Below are 17,074 nucleotides of genomic sequence, written 5' to 3'. Positions count from 1 at the left end.
AGACACAGAGTGGATGCCAGCAGCACCTGCAGCTGCTCAGGCTTCAGAAGAAGCAGAAATCAGACAGATTACAGATAAGGCAGGAAGCACCTTCAGACTCCATTTCCTTACCATTACAAAGTGAGATGTCAGCAGTGAGACAGGGCCAGTCCTTCACCCCAAGGGCCCACAATTACCATTTTTAATGGTAATTAAAAACCCCAACTATAGAAATCCATTTCCATCAGCTCTCCATGTGGATGTTAGGTAAAGCCCCACTCATTGACTTCATGTCTTGTTCACAAGAAGTGTAGCACATAATTGACTTTTCAGATTGCAGGGCAGAATTCTGGGGCACTGTGCCTGCAGTGAGGTTTCCCAAATCCTTTAATGCTCATTCCTAAATCCAACAAAACAAGCTCTGTGTCCATAGGGCCACAGAAATCAGTTACCAATGTTACAGGATGATTTTCTCACCCCAAACTAACTTTCTGTAATAATTCACCAACAAATTTCAACACATCTTAAATACAATTAACAACTGTTGTAAGAACATTACTTTTCCAATCTGTTAGAGGAGCAGTGAGTTTGCAGCACACAACCAAGACGCAGATTTACTTTCAGTTTATTTCCTCTGCACTGCTCATGTACAGTGGTTTCCACTGGTTACACTTTTTAACTTTGAAAGCCTTGAACATTCCCCACCAGCAGACCATGCCTTGAAAACGCTGACTGGTGGATTTATTAGCTCTGTGTAAAGCTGTGAACACTAAACCTGCCTCGGGGAGGCTTTGGTGGCCCTGCCCAGGGTCACAGGAAGCCACTGTCACCGTGGCAGGCACAGGAAGCCACTGTCACTGCAGCTGGGATTGAGCAGGGAGCTGCAGAGGCTGCAGTGAGGATCCAAACCCCACCTGGGAATGTGGGGAGTCCCAGAGCCTCAGTGGGGCTGGCTCCAGATCAGAACATCCTCTCCAAAGTTCCTCCACCCCAGTGCAGGTACTGGGAGAGCTGCTGTGCCACTGTCCCTGTAAATCCACACTCCAGAGCTGTGTGCCCACGCTGAGGTCAGCAAGGACAGCTCAGGGCACTCTGCAGCTCCCTGGGTACCTGCAAGGACAGCTCAGGGCACTCTGCAGCTCCCTGGGTACCTGCAAGGACAGCTCAGGGCACTCTGCAGCTCCCTGGGTACCTGCAAGGACAGCTCAGGGCACTCTGCAGCTCCCTGGGTACCTGCAAGGACAGCTCAGGGCACTCTGCAGCTCCCTGGGTACCTGCAAGGACAGCTCAGGGCACTCTGCAGCTCCCTGGGTACCTGCAAGGACAGCTCAGGGCACTCTGCAGCTCCCTGGGTACCTGCAGCACCACAAGTCCCAGCCTGGCAGTTCCCAGGGGCAGCTCCTTGTGCAGCCTCACTCCAAGGAAGCTGAGAGGAGCTGCAGTCACAGGTTTGGATCCCTTCACTGGAACCCTGGTACTCCCAATTTGTGAATGTTGCTCCTTGAAGCCTTGCCCTGGCTGCTGGCTCCTCCATGGCAGTGCATTTCCAGGGAACTTGATGGTCAGGCTGTGATGTTCCCATTGTCCAGCACCTCAAAACTCCACCCCATCACCCCATGGGTTATTACCTGAAGTACTCAGAGCTGCTGGGACTGCTCACGCCTCTGCAGAGTTTCATGACAGCACAAATCAATATCACCAGTGCTGAGTTTAAAGATTCCTCTGCCCAGATCTGCCTCGTGTCCCAGCCTGCCCAGGCCAACAATTCCTTCCCTGTGGGAGCTCCAGTGGGATCTGCTGCTTCCCCACATCCCCCCACTCCCCACCCAAGCTCAGCTTCCTCAGCTGCCCATCCCAACAATTTACTGCAACACATCTTCATGGAGCTCAGCATTTTTCCTGCCTTCATTTTAATTGTTTTATTCCCTCTAATTCTCTCTGTTCCACTCTGTAATTTATAGTTTCTTCTCCCCACTTCTGTCCTTCCTGCCACTTGCTGAACACAGAGAGACTTGTTTTAATTTACAGGGAGTGTGGTAGTGCAATCTGTTTCATTAACTTAATTAGTTTTATTTTGGCAGTTTCTAAAGGTTCCAGGATAGAAAAAAAAAAGACTCCAACTATGCAAGCACTCTGCAGACCAGCCACTGTAAGGCAAATCCTGTCTTAAGGAGATTACAGGTTAGATTTGAAATAAATAGAAATTAAATGGTGATCAAAGGTATTTGGGATGGAAAAAAAATTATATTGTGAGGGCTTTTTTGTTAAATTTATGAGCTCCATCCTGCATCCACATGCCTGTTGGTGAGGTTGAGTGTAAGAGTACTATGGTGTGGTATCTATGGGATGTAAATGTCCTTATGTACCTCTTCCAACACTGAAAGGAGCCGTTTATGTTTTATTTCGATCCCTCAGTAGGGTCAGGCACATAATCCGCAGTTACTGCAGTGAAGCAGAGAACAAGCCACACACCCACTCTGTTCCCTACAGAGCACAGGAACTGCTGGGGACTCCAGGGGATGAAAACACAACCATTTGCATTTGAATGTCTTCCACCAGCAACACCTGCTGAAAAGGTGTTCCAGCAGAAGACTTGCAAGAGGAAATCTTCGATTCTGTGCCCATCCTTTACATAAATCCGAGCTTAACATAACAAAGAGCCTGCTGGGCTGAGCTGCTGGATCTGAGCATCCCATCAGCTCCAGGAATGAGTAGTTTCAGCTTCTTTCTGTGTCAGATGGGAATTTTTTGTAGGCTCAGGGTTCAGGGCCCGTTCTCTGCTCAGCAAGCACAGGGAAGGGAGCAGGGGCTGAGTGTCCCGAGCACATAGAGCGGTATGGAAATATCGAGGAACAAGATAAAACCTCTGTGCTTTGTAGAGAAGCCTTCTGGCCTGAGAGGTGGCTGAACTTGGCTTTGGCGAATTTCTGAGTGTCCGTGGATCTCCTGAGGGGCAGAATCAGAGCGGCTGCCCCAGCCCGGGGTGTCCAAAGCCGGGCTAGACCCGCTGCATAAAAGGAATTCATAATTTCCTTTTCTCCCCTTTCGACTCGACGTTTTCCACCTTTGCCAGATGTGCCTAATTCATGGTGTGTAACACTTCGAAATGCCGGCTTAGCTCATAAAAGGCACCAGTCCCTCTGCCTTCCCCACAGCAGGTGAGGGTCGGGCACGGATGTGTGGAGAGCAGGGACAGCAGCCAGGGAAGGGCTGGAGCTGCCAGGGAGGGTCAGGGTGGATTTTGGGAAAGGTTCTTCCCTCAGAGGTGCTGGGCACTGCCCAGGGAATGCCAGAGCTCCAGGAGAGTTTGGACACTGCTGCAGGGATGCCCAGGGTAGGATTCCTGGGAGGTCTGTGCAGGACCAGAGGCTGCACTGGATGATGCTGTGGGTCCATTCCAGCTCAGCGTGTTCTGTGATCTTCCCTCCCCTCAGTGTCACCCCCAGCACGGGCACCAGCAGCTCTCCAGCCCGCTGTACAACGGAGGAGGCAGCGCCGAGCTGTGCCCCGCGGGGGAGCCGCTCCAGGGCGCTCCCACAAGGGGCGACCCGACCACGCTGATCCCTCTGCGCTCCCTCAGACAGGGGACCCGTCCCCTCCATGGCCGCCCTCGCCATCTTCCCCCGCGCGCTCCCGGCCCCGCTTCCCGCCCCGCGACAGACACTTGGCTCCGCCAATCAGCGGCCTCGTTCGGGAGCGACACCTTCTCTCCACCAATCAGATGGCGGAGCAGCCCCAGCAGCCCCACCCCTCTCGTCCCCGGCGGCCTATAAAGCGTCAAACCACGCCCCCTCTTCCCCTTCCCGGCTCTGGACTGAATGAAGCGCTCGTTGGCCAATGAGAAGTTCCCGCGGGGCTGGATGGACAGGTGCGCTGCCCAATAGGAGTGCAGCATTGCGGCGTGCGCGCCAATAGGGCGCCGCCTCCGGGCGCGGGGGGCGGGCCCTCCCTCCCCGCGGGCCGTGGCCGTCGCTCCCGCTGCTGGAGGGAGGCGGCGGAGAAAATGGCGGCCATGGCTGCGGAGGCGGCGGCGACTGCGGCGGTGCCGGGGGACGGCGGGGCCGGCGAGGCCGAGCCCGAGATGGAGCCGATCCCGGGCAGCGAGGCCGGCGCGGACCCTCTACCCGCCGTCAGCGAGGCCGTGGAGTCAGCGGTGCCGGATGGCGAGGAGGCCGACGGCGGCAAGGCCGAGGAGCCGCCGCCGGTGCAGCGCGCCCGGAGCCCCGGCGGGACTCGCGAGCCGGACGCGGGGAGGACGGAGGAGCCGCCGCCACCGCGCAGCCCGGGGGTGGAATCGCCGCGGGCCGAGCCCCGCGCAGCGCCCAGCCCGGGGTGCTCGGAGCCGCCGCAGCCCTGCCCGCCGCCCGAGCCGGCCCGGGAGCCGCCGCAGCCCTGCCCGCCGGCTGCCGGGGGCTCCGCGGGGCCCGGGGAGGAGCCGCCCCGGCCGGAGGAGGAGGAGCCGGATGCTGCCGCCGCGGTGGAGCCCGAGCCGGCCGTGCCCGCGGCCCCGGGCGGAGGGGAGGCGGAGGCGCCGGCGCTGCTGCCCGGCTCCGAGGTGCGGGTCACCCTGGACCACATCATCGAGGACGCGCTGGTGGTCTCGTTCCGGCTGGGAGAGAAGCTTTTCTCCGGGGTCCTCATGGACCTCTCGAAAAGGTGAGAGCTCGGGGGGGAGCCGAGCCCGAGCCCCCACCCAGCGCCGAGCCCGGGAGCGCTCCCGGAGCCGCCGGGGGCGGGATGGGGGCGGCCCCGCCGGGACCCTCGTGGGATCTGCAGCTCCCATCCCATGGATTCCATGCCATGGATCCCATCCTATCCCCATCCCATGGATCCCATCCCCATCCCATGGATCCCATCCCCATCCCGGGGATCCCATCCCATGGATCCCATCCCATGGATCCCATCCCATGGATTCCATGCCATGGATCCCATCCCCACCCCATCCCATGGATCCGATCCCATCCCCATCCCATGGATCCCATCCCATGGATCCCATCCCATGGATCCCATCCCATGGATCCCATCCCATGGATCCCATCCCATGGATCCCATCCCCATCCCATCCCATGGATCCGATCCCATCCCCATCCCAGGGATCCCATCCCATCCCCATCCCATGGATCTCATCCCCATCCTATGGATCACATCCCATGGATCCGATCCCATCCCCATCCCAGGGATCCCATCCCATCCCCATCCCATGGATCTCATCCCCATCCTATGGATCACATCCCATGGATCCGATCCCGTCCCATCCCATCCCATCCCTCCAGTCCGCCCCAGACCAAGCCGCTCCTGCCCCCGCGTCCTCCCCAGGGAGCGGAGCAGCAGCTCCCGGGCATCCTCTTGCTCCTCTTCCTCCTCCTCCATCCTTCCAGGCGGGGTGGGAAATGGGAAAACGGGAGAGCCGGGAGAGGGGCGAGCACATGGGCACAGCCTTTGGGCTTGGCCGGGGTTCCCAGCCTGCAGCAGCAACCCCGTGTGCCGGGGGCAGCACCGGAGCAGAGCTTGGCGTTCATTCCCTCTTTGTACAGAACAGCCCAGAGATGTCATTGCCCTGTTCCTCCGGGCTTGCATTGCCTAGGTAACCTTCTTTTGCAGTACATGCTATTTTCCAGAGTCCAGCTGGACTGTTGCAGTTGTTAATTAGTACTGATTGCTGCTTGTGTGCGATGATGGGGTGAAGTTTTGTGGTTCTTGAAGATCCTTGTGGTTTGGGGAATTTTTGTGTATCTCTGAATAACTTATCAGACAACAGGGTTTGGGGTTTGCTTTTTTTCGCTGCCTTTCAGGAGTGAGAAGCTCTTGGGAGACCAGAAATCGTGGTATCTTACAAACAGTCTAGGTTCTATCAGCAGGTGAAAATACTTCTCCGTTTTAGTGGTTTTTTTCTAGACATGTAAGGACCCTGCAAGTTCATCAGAGAAAAGTGAAATTTAAGCAAGGTTATTATTTAAAATAATCGGTATGCAAAATATGCAGCACTTTTACCCCCCAGATTTAAGCTGTATGTGGATATATGTCTTTTACACTCCTTTTATGCTGTTAGCAGCTGTTCAGCAACTTCCTGCAATATTAATATTGCCAGTGGTTCCTAAAACGAAAATTGTGGGGAGTCTGGCTTGGGACTCAGTGCCTGGTTGGGGTTTGACACAAAAGCCTTGTCTGGACCCAGGGTTTGGGGAATGCCATGGAATGACATTTTCAGTCTGTCACTTGGTGAGGTGTGAAATGCTGAGCAGAGCTCCAGCCACTTGTAGGGTGAAACAGCATCCAGAGCAGGGCAGGAGGTGACACAAACCCGGGTGTGATCCTGGGTAACACCAATTCTTTTGTAGGTTTGCAGAATACCACAGTTCCTCATAGCAGGAGGGTGACAAAACCTCAGCTTCCAGGAGTGCAGGGAAATACCAACTTCTCCTTTTCTCCTGAAAGGGATCCTGTCCTCCCAAACACACCCTGGCCACAAACATCCCGTGTTTTCCCAGGTTCTTGTGCACTGGGGAGCCTCTGGCATGCAGCAGATCTGCAGCCCTTTGCAGCAAAAGTCACTTTGCAGGCTGGCTGCAGCTGCTGAGCCTTGGTGGAAGCATCTCCAGCCTCCCTGGGTCTGAGCCCAGCTCCTGGGACAAAGCTTTGCAGTGGGAACTGTGGAAAAGCCAAACGGGGAGAGAGGCTGGGGCTGGCCCTCCCAGGTTCTCTTGGCACTGGAGTCGTTTATTCCTTCAGAGGTGCTTTCACGTGGGAGTCCAGGAGGGGAAATTTAAATTGTCCAGGCCAAGCTCTGCAGAGGGTCTGTACAAGAACTGAGTTTTGAGACATAAGGTCTGTAAGATTTGGCTGGTGACAGCAAAACGTTGGTAGATAACAGGAGTCTCTTATCAGATGTCTCAGGGCAGGAAATGCAGTAGAAAACAAGCTCTAGAAATAGTCCAAGAACTTCCTACCTCTAAGAAGTGGAAACATTATTTAAAAAAGCGTTACCTGTATGTCCAGCAATTCCATTTTACCACTTCTTTGGTGACTAACAGGTGGTATTATCTAGGTGACAGCTTTTCCTTATTTCTGTTTATTTTTGCTTGGTGTAGCAGCACCTAGACTTGCAGAACATGAATATTTTTCATGAACTTCCTTCTGTATCTGTGGCAGGCCCTGGAATTCTTGTCTTAAGTTTTTCCACTGGACCAAAAAGAAAAAAAGAAGGGCAGGGTTAAATGAAAACCACCTAAATTCCATACATTTACATGACAACACTGGGATTTCCAGCATGGGAGATGGGTGGTTGCTGAAATCTGTCTCATTCAAATGCATGAGAATAATCTCACAAACTTCCCTAATGCCAGAGGGATCAATATTTTAAGACTGGCAGTTGTTACTAAGTAAAAGTGGCAATTTGTATTAGAATTTACTCATTCAGCAGCTTCCAGAAGTGGCTGTGTTCACTGCACATGCTAATGCTGTGTTCATTGTATGATCAGAGGGAAATAATTCCTATTTCTTTCTGGGTCTAAATTTCTCTTTCCCTTCTGCATCCTCCAGAGCAGTGAAGGTGCTACTTCCATACAGTACTAAGAAGTTAGTACTAAGTTTAAGTGACTGTCTTAAAAACCTGTTCACTGTGTTCTTTTTTGTCTTCTCAAGCCATGTTCTGAATTGCTTGAACTTCACAATGAAAGTAAAGCCAAAATATCCCCATTATTTGTGATTTTAAAGGGGGTTTTGGCTGTTTTATCTTATTGCTTTTTCTATTGTTGAGCTGATGCCCTGACTTTGTGTTTTATTCTTGGTGGCTTTGGTATGAAGTCAGTGATTTTTGTGTGAAGGGCTTGATTCCCTCTCCCACCCCCTGGAAGTGGGCTGTCCCTTTAGGAGTTTGTAGCACAAGCTCCTTTATTCCTGCATTTATTTGGGGTGAGGAAGCCCTTCCCTACCTGTACCAGTGGCAATCTCCTGTACCTGCTGCCCAGGAAGTTTTGAAAATCAGCAGAAAATAGGAACCCACATGTCCTGATTGCCAAACCCATTTGTTGTGCAGCAAATCCTCATCTGGAGAGGAGCGTGTCCCCTCTTTGGTTACTCTGAGGTTTCATTGCACAATTTAAGGATGTGCTCCTGCTCTTAAATTCCATTTGTGCTACTGAAATTCCCTTTTAAGTGCTCTGCTGCTGCAGGGTGAGGGTCTGTGGGGTTCCTCGGGGTGGATGTGCCTGCTGGAGTCCTAAAAAGAGAGACAGGGAATGCCTCACACAGGGGGGAGAAGTGGTTGGGAAAAACTCAAAATCCACAGGAAAGGGGAATATTCTCTCTCCCCTGCTCAGGTGAGACCTCACCTGCAGAGCTGCTGCAGCCCTGGGCCAGCACAGCAGGACCTGCAGCTGCTGGAGAGAGCCCAGAGGGGCTCCAGGCTGCTGAGGGGGCTGGAAGGAGCAGCCTCCCTGTGGAGATGGGCTGGGAGAGCTGGGAATGCTCATTTGGAGAGGAGAAGGTTGTGTGGAGACCTCACAGCACCTCCCAGCATCTGAGGGGGCTGCAGGGAGGGAACTGGAGTGGCAGGACACAGGGAATGGATGGGATTTTGGGCAGGAATTCTCCTGGGTGCCCAGAGCAGCTGGGGCTGCCCCTGGATCCCTGCAGTGCCCAAGGCCAGGCTGGACACTGGGGCAGGAGCAGCCTGGGGCAGTGGGAGTGTCCCTGCCATGGATGGGTGGCACTGGGTGGGATTTAAGGTCCCTTCCAGCCCAGCCCATGCTGGTTCTGTGGGGTTTCAATCCCTGTGAGCTGCCTGTACCTGGCATTGCTCACTCCCACTTTGCTCAGGGGTCTGGAGGTGTCCATCTGTCCATCCCAGCTGCTGGCTCAGGGTAAATCCTACTCTGCACCTGGAGGTGCAGAATATACCTCAGAAATGTGGCATTTGTAAATCTCAAAGTACAGGATTAAGAAGTTGTGTTTTTTTAGTTTGTTCTTCTGGGGAAAGGATAATTATTTCTGTGTGTGGGTTTTATTTCCTTCCCAAAGATTAGGGGAGGAGTGAGGATTAAATTTATGTGCTGCCAACAGTCAAGACTCGGCCTTTTTTATTGCTTTATCATTTAACTGAAATGTTCCTTCTAATCCTGCATTTGTGAAGGATGTGTCTTGTCTTCTCTAAACCAGTTCCCTTCTGACTTGTGTGTGTACATAATAGTTCTTGAGGGAGAGAGAGTAAAAAGTTGTTTTGTGACCTAAGAGCCTTGGTTAGACCCAGAAGATGCCCAGTGTATTCCTAGTAGCCATATGTTTGAAATTACATCTTTATTGGGCTTTTGTTATGGAAGGTAAGGAAGGACTTCCTGCACCAAGGTGTGCATGAGCTGTGTGATGAAAATGAACTTTTATAGGCAATTTGCAATTCTACAATCCCAGAAGCAGTTTTCAGGTACAGCACTGACTCTTGAATCCTGTGCTTTTCCCAGTTTGTTAATTCAGCTTCTACTGCAAAAGGATGATGTGAGAAGGAAACAGCAGAAGCCTCACTTGGAAAAAAAATGTGTTACATTTCTGCCTCTCTCATTTAATAAGCAGGGACAGCATGTGCTCATCCTTGTCTGGGTTTTGTAGGAGGCCTGATGTTCTGTGATGCACATTCTCAACGGTACAGAAGTGTCTGTGGCTCAGGGCTGTGTGTTAATTTACTTTATTTTACTTTAAAACTGGCACTCAGTTCCCAAGGTGTCCCCACACCTCAGCACCCTCTTGGGAGTTTCAAGAGGAGCTTGGTGAAGTCCTGGTGTTTAAGGAGCAGCCTCAACACTTCTTTGACATTTTGTTTTTATTATCCCCAGAAGGTGGGAAGCTCAGGTGTGGTGAGGTTGTGGTTAAGAGAGTAACTCGTGTCTTGTTTGTGACTGCAAGAGGTTTTATTGGAGGTGTCAGATGTAGCCTCACTTGGAGGGTGGGGTTAGAACTGGGGTGTGGATTTGTTCTCACACTCTCCTTTCCTGAAGGAATCTGTGGGGTTCAGCTGTTCTCTGCTGGTCTGGGATGTGACAGATGATGGTTGAGCTGTCCTCCCTTACGGAATTCTCTTATTCCAGCAGCATGGCTTGTCCTGCCTTTCCAAGGGCTGCTTGGCTTTTTTCAAGGTGTTGAGGCAGGGCAGGGTGAAATTTTCAGTCAGAAATCTGGCAACAGCTGTAAAAATTAAAAAGATATTTCAGTTTAAACCAACCTTCAGCTTTACAGATGTGCCAGTAAAGTGATGGTAGTTAATGGAAAGCCTAAACTCAAAGCACCTTAATGTTCCAAAGCTGTTCCAAAGAGTCACTCACACTGCAGTCCTTTGCCATGCCTTCAGAGCTCTCAGGGAAATGTGCATTTTCTGGGCTGTTCAGCCTGGTGTTCCATTGCTCAGGAGCTGAATAAACCACAGAGCTGATTGTTTGGCTTCTGGGAATGCTTTTTTCAGGAAGGTGCCTGCACTTAAAGCAATATCTTCCATCCTGTGTTTTATCACACCAAGTAAATCCTTCATTAAAAATAGGTTGTTGCATAATCTGTGTTTTCAATGCCAGTTATTTTGAGGAGTTCTGCAAAACTTTGTGTTCAAATAGCTGTGATCTAACTGTGTATTACACAGAAAGTTATCATTTGCATGCTCAGTTTATGCATGAAATACATATCCATAGTTCTTTCAGCATGTTATTACACTCCTGGAACTTCCAATAAAAATGGCTTCAGTTGTTGCAGAGCACCAAGGATGATCCTGGCTGCAGAGCAGAGAAGGGAACAGGAGATTTCTGCCCTGCCTTGGTGGTGAAGATGGCTTTTGATCAGTCATCAAAACTTACCACAGGCTCAACACTTTGAGCACAAGTTCCTCTGCTTTGTTGATGTCAGTTCAGTGTGTTCAAAGACAAATGGGAAACACTTCTGAACCTGCCCAGTTCTGCTCACTCCTTTGGCAGAACAAGGGGCTTTTCATTTCTCTCCCTTTTAGCAGAGAAGTCAGACATTGCAGGCTAAAGATGAGAACTTAAAACTTTAGGTACTAATGTGGAACACTTTGCTCCAGGGCGTGTTGTTTATGTGCTTTGTTTATGTACATACAGTCATGAGTTAAAGTGGGATTTGTTCCTTATCTCTCATGGTTATTTCTGAAAAAAATACTCTTTAACTGTTCTGTTTTGCATATAAATTGAACAGTAATATGCATTCATTGTAGTAATTCTGCTGCAGGATTTAGATTTGAAAAAAGTGGCTTTAGTTTCCTTAAGTACTTGCTTTTATATGTCTGTAATGTAAAAAACCCTCTGGCTTTAAATGACAGTTTTGGGTTTGGTACCAAACTGGTTTTTGGATGTCATGGTGCCTATTAATTAACTTGCAGCTGGCAAACTGGAGATGAAGCCTCCTTGTTTTTATCCTTTTTGTGTCTCTGCACACCCTGGTCCATTGGAAGCTCCTCTCTGTAAATATCATTGCAGGGCCAGAACTGCTCAGGCTCTCAGTGCAGGGCAGGTCCTGATGTCCTGTTACTGTCTCCAGTGAAAATGTTCATTGCAGCATCTGCAGCAGAAGTGCAGCCAGCTCCTGCTGATTGCCCTGGTTACTTGAAAAACCTCTGAGAAATGAATTTGTACAGCATGGCACCCCTCCTCTCTGACAGGTGCATTTTCAAGGCAAATAAGGGCTGGGACACCTTTGCAGCACCATGGAAAATTCTGATTTCCATGGGTGGGAAGCAGCAGGGCTCTGCTGCCCAGCACTGCCTTGGATTGAGGGTGAAATGTTTATTTCTGAGTTTGGATTTTGTTAACTCTTCACTTTCAGATCCCTGTCAGTGAATGGTGCCATTCCTTGCAGTGTTACAGTCAGGAGTGGCAGGGCAGGGAGCAGCTGGAAATTCTTATTTTAAGCCAACAGTAATTGCAGTATATCTTTACTTTCATCCAGAAAAGCCTATTCTTGAGATCTTATGGGGTAAGGTGATATTTGGGTTCAGTATATATATATCTATAAGAAAAAATTGTTGTTGGAATAAAGACAAGGCAATTCCTTGTAGAATTTAATGTGTGACAAAAGGAGGGTGTTGGGAGTCTCCCTGTGGGGAAACTGAAATGGTTTCTCTTCAGAGCTGATCTGGTGCCAGCCAGTGACTGACTGGGGGACCAGTAAATGTCATGCTACAACTGAGCTGTGTGCCTTGGAGTTTTTAAATTTTGTTTTCTGTAGATGCCTTTTAGTCTTCCTTCATCATCCTTCATGAGCCAAATGCTTTTGCAGCTTTTCTGTCTGACTACAAACACAAGTAACCAGTTCAGCCTTGCAGTGATAAAAATGACTGAGGTTGTGTGAGAAGTATTTATCTTCAAGGTCCACCAGCCAGGTGTGTGAAAATAGAGTTTGAAATTCTGGTCCATGCAATAAACCTTGGTGCTTGCTGCAGGACTAATTAGATGCTGTGTCATGCCTTGTCCTGAAGAGGTTTAAGCTCACATCTTCATTCTACTGCTTCTCTTAGGAAAAATAAATCCCTTTTCTCTTACCTTGTTCTTTGTCTTTATTCTTTCCTGAACCTTTACTGTTTCATTTACAAGTTTTTCTGCAGCTGTTTTCTCTTGTTTTCTTGTCATTCTTCAGAGCTGCTGGAGAACTTGATTAGCCAGGGAGGAAACAGAGATAATCAAAAACTGTTTATAGATCAGTGTGCTGTGGGTGAGGCCAGGAGAAGACACAACACCCTGAGCTCTGAAATCATCAGTCTGTTGGCTGACCAGAGACACTTTGTCCTGCAGGTGGATTGTCCTGACTAATTCTGTGTTTGGTATTAACACATCATTCACAGGAATGGTGCTGTACATAACTGGCACAATGTCCATGAATGTTCTTTATTCCCCAGGTTCATTAATTTGTAGGTGGACAGGGGTGGGAGAGCCTGGTTTATTTTAAAATTTTTTTTATTTTCCCTCCTTTTGTGAGGGATTCTCTGACTTCAGGGCTTCACTCTGGGTTGGTTTTGTTTCTTATTAAGGCAGATTTGTATCTTGGATAAAAATTACCTTTTGTGGCTTCCTGTTCTTCAGTTCTGGCCTGTGTTTTGTGCTTGAAGGGAAGGAGAGTGGAAGGTGCAGAAGGAATCTTTGATTTCCTGTGCTGAGCTTTCCATCAGTTGCTGTGTGCCTTTGGAGTGCAAATGGTGCACACTTTGCTGGTGAGGCAATGGAGTGAAAAGCTGAGAAAAGAGATGAAATACTTGCATGGGATCCTTCTGGAAACCCTTGCAGTCCTCTTCATCCACCTCTTCCTACTGACAGCTGATTATTCCTCATTTCCTACCCCAGAGTCCCAGAAATGCCCCCTGGGAATGGCCTGGAGATGCAGTTCTGAGCACAGAGCAGGTGTGAGGGGTGTTTGTCTGTGTGGGGTTTGAAATCCCACTCCTGGCTAATTCTGCTCTTGTGCTCTTTGGGATTGGAGTTTGCACAGCAGAGATCTTGCCCTGTCTTGTTTTCAGCTCTTACCATAGATTAACTTTTTACCAAATCCTCTAATCTTTATCAGGTGGTGAATGATAGGATCTGGATCTTATTTTCTTTTAGAAGCTGAAGGTCTTGATGCAAAAAGTGCTGAAAATATTGCTAATTGAATTACTGTCAGCTGATAGTTTCTTTTAAACCCTGCTTGGAATTGAGTGACTGGCTTGCAATCCTTTGTGGAGGGAAAAGCATTTGTGGAAAAGCAACTTCTTTACCCTTGATGGGCCTGTGGGCCTTTAGGGAATGTAAAACTTGGTTATGAGCGAGTCCCTTGTGGTTTAGTGCCAGACCATAGGCTGGAAAAATGTCTGTACAAGCTGCTGAAATGCAAACTGGGTGGATAATTTAACCTTGGGTGGGTTATTTGCTTCAATTACAACTTTAGATGTAGAAAGAAGCTTGTGATAAGCAAAAGGACAAACAAGCAATGGCTTTTACTGGGGACACTGTAAAGAACCAACTATGATGGCTTTTTTCCAAATCCAATTTTGAGGAAATAAAGGCAACATGTAGGCACTTATACAAAAAAAAAAAGTAAACAAACTTTAACAAACTTTAATTAGCTGAGAGAAAGTTGCTGTTGAGCAGCCACAATGTAACACAAACCTGAGGACAGATCTTGGGGAGCTGCTCCCTTGTCCTGATCCAGAGCAGTTCCAGTCTGGAGAAAAGGAGTGAAAGGTTTAAAATCCAGTTTCCTTGTGGAACAGGGAGGAATAGTTTGTACTGAGTTTGAAATGAGGGGAGTTTTGCTGGGAGAGATTCAGTCTGGGCTGGGGAGTTTTTGGGCTATAAAGGATCAGGTGCTGAGCTTGTGTGGATGGAGGCACTCCCTGTTCACTGAAGGATTTAGGCAGCCCAGATTTGTCTCTGTTCAATCTGGACCATTCATCCTTTTCTGCTGTGCTAAAAATGGATGAAAAGTTCCTGAGGATGCCTTTGCAGGAAGTTGGCTTAGTGTGGAAAATGAGCTTGGGTGGTTTGGGAGTTGCTGGGGTGAGTTTGGATGTTTATAAACATTTTCCAGAAGCGTGAAGTTAATTCTTTTGCTGCTGTCTCGGGGATATTTTTGTTTGATACAAGAGAAACTGATAATAAGTGAAGTTGTGTGTTTTTTGTTCTCTATTGACTTCATTTTGGTGTCTTGCATTTTCAAAGCTTCCCATAAGGCCAGATATGAAGCTTTAATTTCTCTGGGATTCATGGTTTTCAAATGCTGGCTGCCCAATGCAGACAACTTTTCAAACGCTGCAATAATTCCCTCAAAACACTGAAATTTTTTTTTTTTTTTTTCCCCTCTCTCTTTAAGGTTTGGCCCCCATGGAATCCCTGTGACCATATTTCCTAAAAGGGAGTACAAGGACAAACCTGAAGCCATGCAGCTCCAAAGCAAACCATTCCAAGAGGAGGCGCAGGTGAAGTGCGAGGCCGACGCTGCCGTCCCTGACGACTCCTCCCTCACGCAGCCATCAGAGCCCAGCATAGCTAAAAGCCTTTGGACTTCTAAACCACCTCCTCTCTTTCACGAGGGAGCACCATACCCTCCTCCTTTGTTTATCAGGGACACCTATAACCAGTCAATACCTCAGCCTCCACCCCGGAAAATCAAGCGGCCCAAGCGGAAAATGTACAGGGAGGAACCCACTTCCATCATGAACGCCATCAAACTACGGCCCCGGCAGGTCCTGTGTGACAAGTGCAAAAACAGCGTGGTGGCAGAGAAAAAGGAGATCAAGAAAGGTGGCAATGCAAGTGACTCTTCCAAATATGAGGATAGTAAAAAGAGAAGAAACGAGAGCGTGACTACTGTGAATAAAAAACTTAAGACTGACCATAAGGTGGATGGAAAAAGCCAAAACGAAAGCCAGAAAAGGAACGCTGTGGTCAAGGTTTCAAATATTGCCCACAGCAGAAGCAGAGTGGTTAAAGTTTCCGCACAAGCGAACACTTCGAAAGCGCAGTTAAACACAAAAAAAGTTCTCCAGAGCAAAAACATGGATCATGCGAAAGCTCGGGAAGTCTTGAAAATGGCCAAAGAAAAGGCACAAAAGAAGCAGAGTGCAACCTCCTCTTCCAAAAATGCACATTCGAAGGTCCACTTCACGCGGCGGCTGCAGAACACCAGCTCAGGGTCCCTCCCGCCCCGATTGCGCCTCAAGCCCCAGCGGTACCGCAACGAAGAGAATGACTCTTCCCTCAAGACAGGACTTGAGAAAATTCGGAGCGGCAAGATGGCAACTAAGCCCCAGTCTCGCTGCTCCTCCACCCGCTCAGCAGGTGAGGCCCCTTCAGAAAGCCAGAGCCCCTCAGAAGGCCCCGAAGAGGCCAGCAGTGAGGTTCAGGACACGAGTGAAGTGCATGTAACTGTTGATCAGGATGAACAGCAGACACTGGGCAAGAGAGGCAGCAAAAGCAATATAACGGTTTACATGACCCTTAATCAAAAGAAATCTGACTCTTCCAGTGCGTCAGTTTGTAGTAGTGATAGCACAGATGATTTGAAATCCACCAACTCTGAGTGTAGCTCTACTGAAAGCTTTGATTTTCCTCCAGGCAGCATGCATGCACCTTCCTCCTCCTCCTCCTCCTCCTCCTCCTCCTCTTCGAAGGAAGAGAAAAAGCTCAGTAATTCCTTGAAAACAGAAGTCTTTTCCAAAAACGTCTCTAAATGTGTCACACCAGATGGCAGGACCGTATGTGTAGGGGACATTGTCTGGGCCAAGATTTATGGCTTCCCTTGGTGGCCGGCCCGTATCCTTACCATAACTGTGAGCCGCAAGGATAGCGGGCTGCTGGTGCGCCAGGAGGCTCGTATCTCATGGTTTGGCTCCACCACCACGTCTTTCCTTGCTCTTGCACAGCTCTCCCCCTTTTTAGAAAGCTTCCAGGTGCGCTTTAATAAGAAGAGAAAGGGTCTGTACCGCAAGGCCGTCACTGAGGCAGCCAAGGCTGCCAAGCAGCTCACGCCCGAGGTGCGGGCCCTGCTGACGCAGTTTGAGACGTGAACGTGGCGAGTAAGGTAGGCAAGAAACCTGGAGGCTCCACCAAACCCCAGCCAGGTTAGAGAGACCTGCCCCAGGACCAGGCAGGGGCACAAGTTGCACTCGGTTGACTGCTCTTTTCCCACGGGGCTCGTGCCGTGCCTAGCGCTTCGTGACGGTTCCAAACCAAGCAAAATTAGCCTAAAAGTGAGGACTGCGGGATTTTTCAAGTGAGAATTTTTTTTTTTTTTTAAAGAGAAAGATAAAAAAAAAATGAAAAAAAAAATACAAACCAAACCTCCTCAACCACCCGATGCATAGGAGCCATAGCCTCAGCTGGAAGGCAGCTGATTTGCAGGGAATTTTTTAGTAGTTTCTACCCAGTATATAACTAGTTCTGTGTGGCCAAGGGTTGACACGAGGGATGAAAGTAGTAGCTGTGACTTTTTTTGTTTTATTAGGTGGCCCATCAGGGAAGTGTAGAAATGTAAGCCTTGTCTAAATGGTCTTTAAAAGATAATTTTTAACCCAGTCTCTAATGGATTTAGTGTGGCCAGCCCCGGTGGGTTCAGCTCTGCTCTCTGGGCAGGCCGGGTT

The 17,074-nt window shown here is 49.4% G+C and overlaps 1 protein-coding gene across 7 annotated transcripts in view; it reads left to right on the top strand.

Moving 5' to 3' along the window:
• Nucleotides 1-3,955: 3,955 nt before the first annotated feature.
• PWWP2A (PWWP domain containing 2A) overlaps nt 3,956-17,074 on the top strand; it is a 40,259-nt gene continuing 27,140 nt past the window's right edge. For 4 of the 7 annotated variants that reach the window (XR_004419476.2, XR_004419477.2, XM_033072826.2 and 1 more), the window contains exons 1-2: nt 4,534-4,635; nt 14,806-15,773. Coding sequence is in view for 5 of the 7 variants with exons in the window: in XM_033072826.2 (XP_032928717.1) it covers nt 4,619-4,635; nt 14,806-15,773 (985 nt within the window). In the remaining 2 variants the exon portion in view is untranslated. Of the gene's footprint in view, nt 4,636-14,805; nt 16,730-17,074 lie in introns of those variants that run through there. The other 3 variants (XM_033072823.1, XM_033072822.1, XM_033072821.1) reach the window with 2 other exon arrangements.

This window comes from Catharus ustulatus, chromosome 15, assembly GCF_009819885.2.
Source record: "Catharus ustulatus isolate bCatUst1 chromosome 15, bCatUst1.pri.v2, whole genome shotgun sequence".
Lineage (NCBI taxonomy): Eukaryota > Metazoa > Chordata > Aves > Passeriformes > Turdidae > Catharus > Catharus ustulatus.
This window is presented reverse-complemented; position numbering and strand designations above follow the sequence as displayed.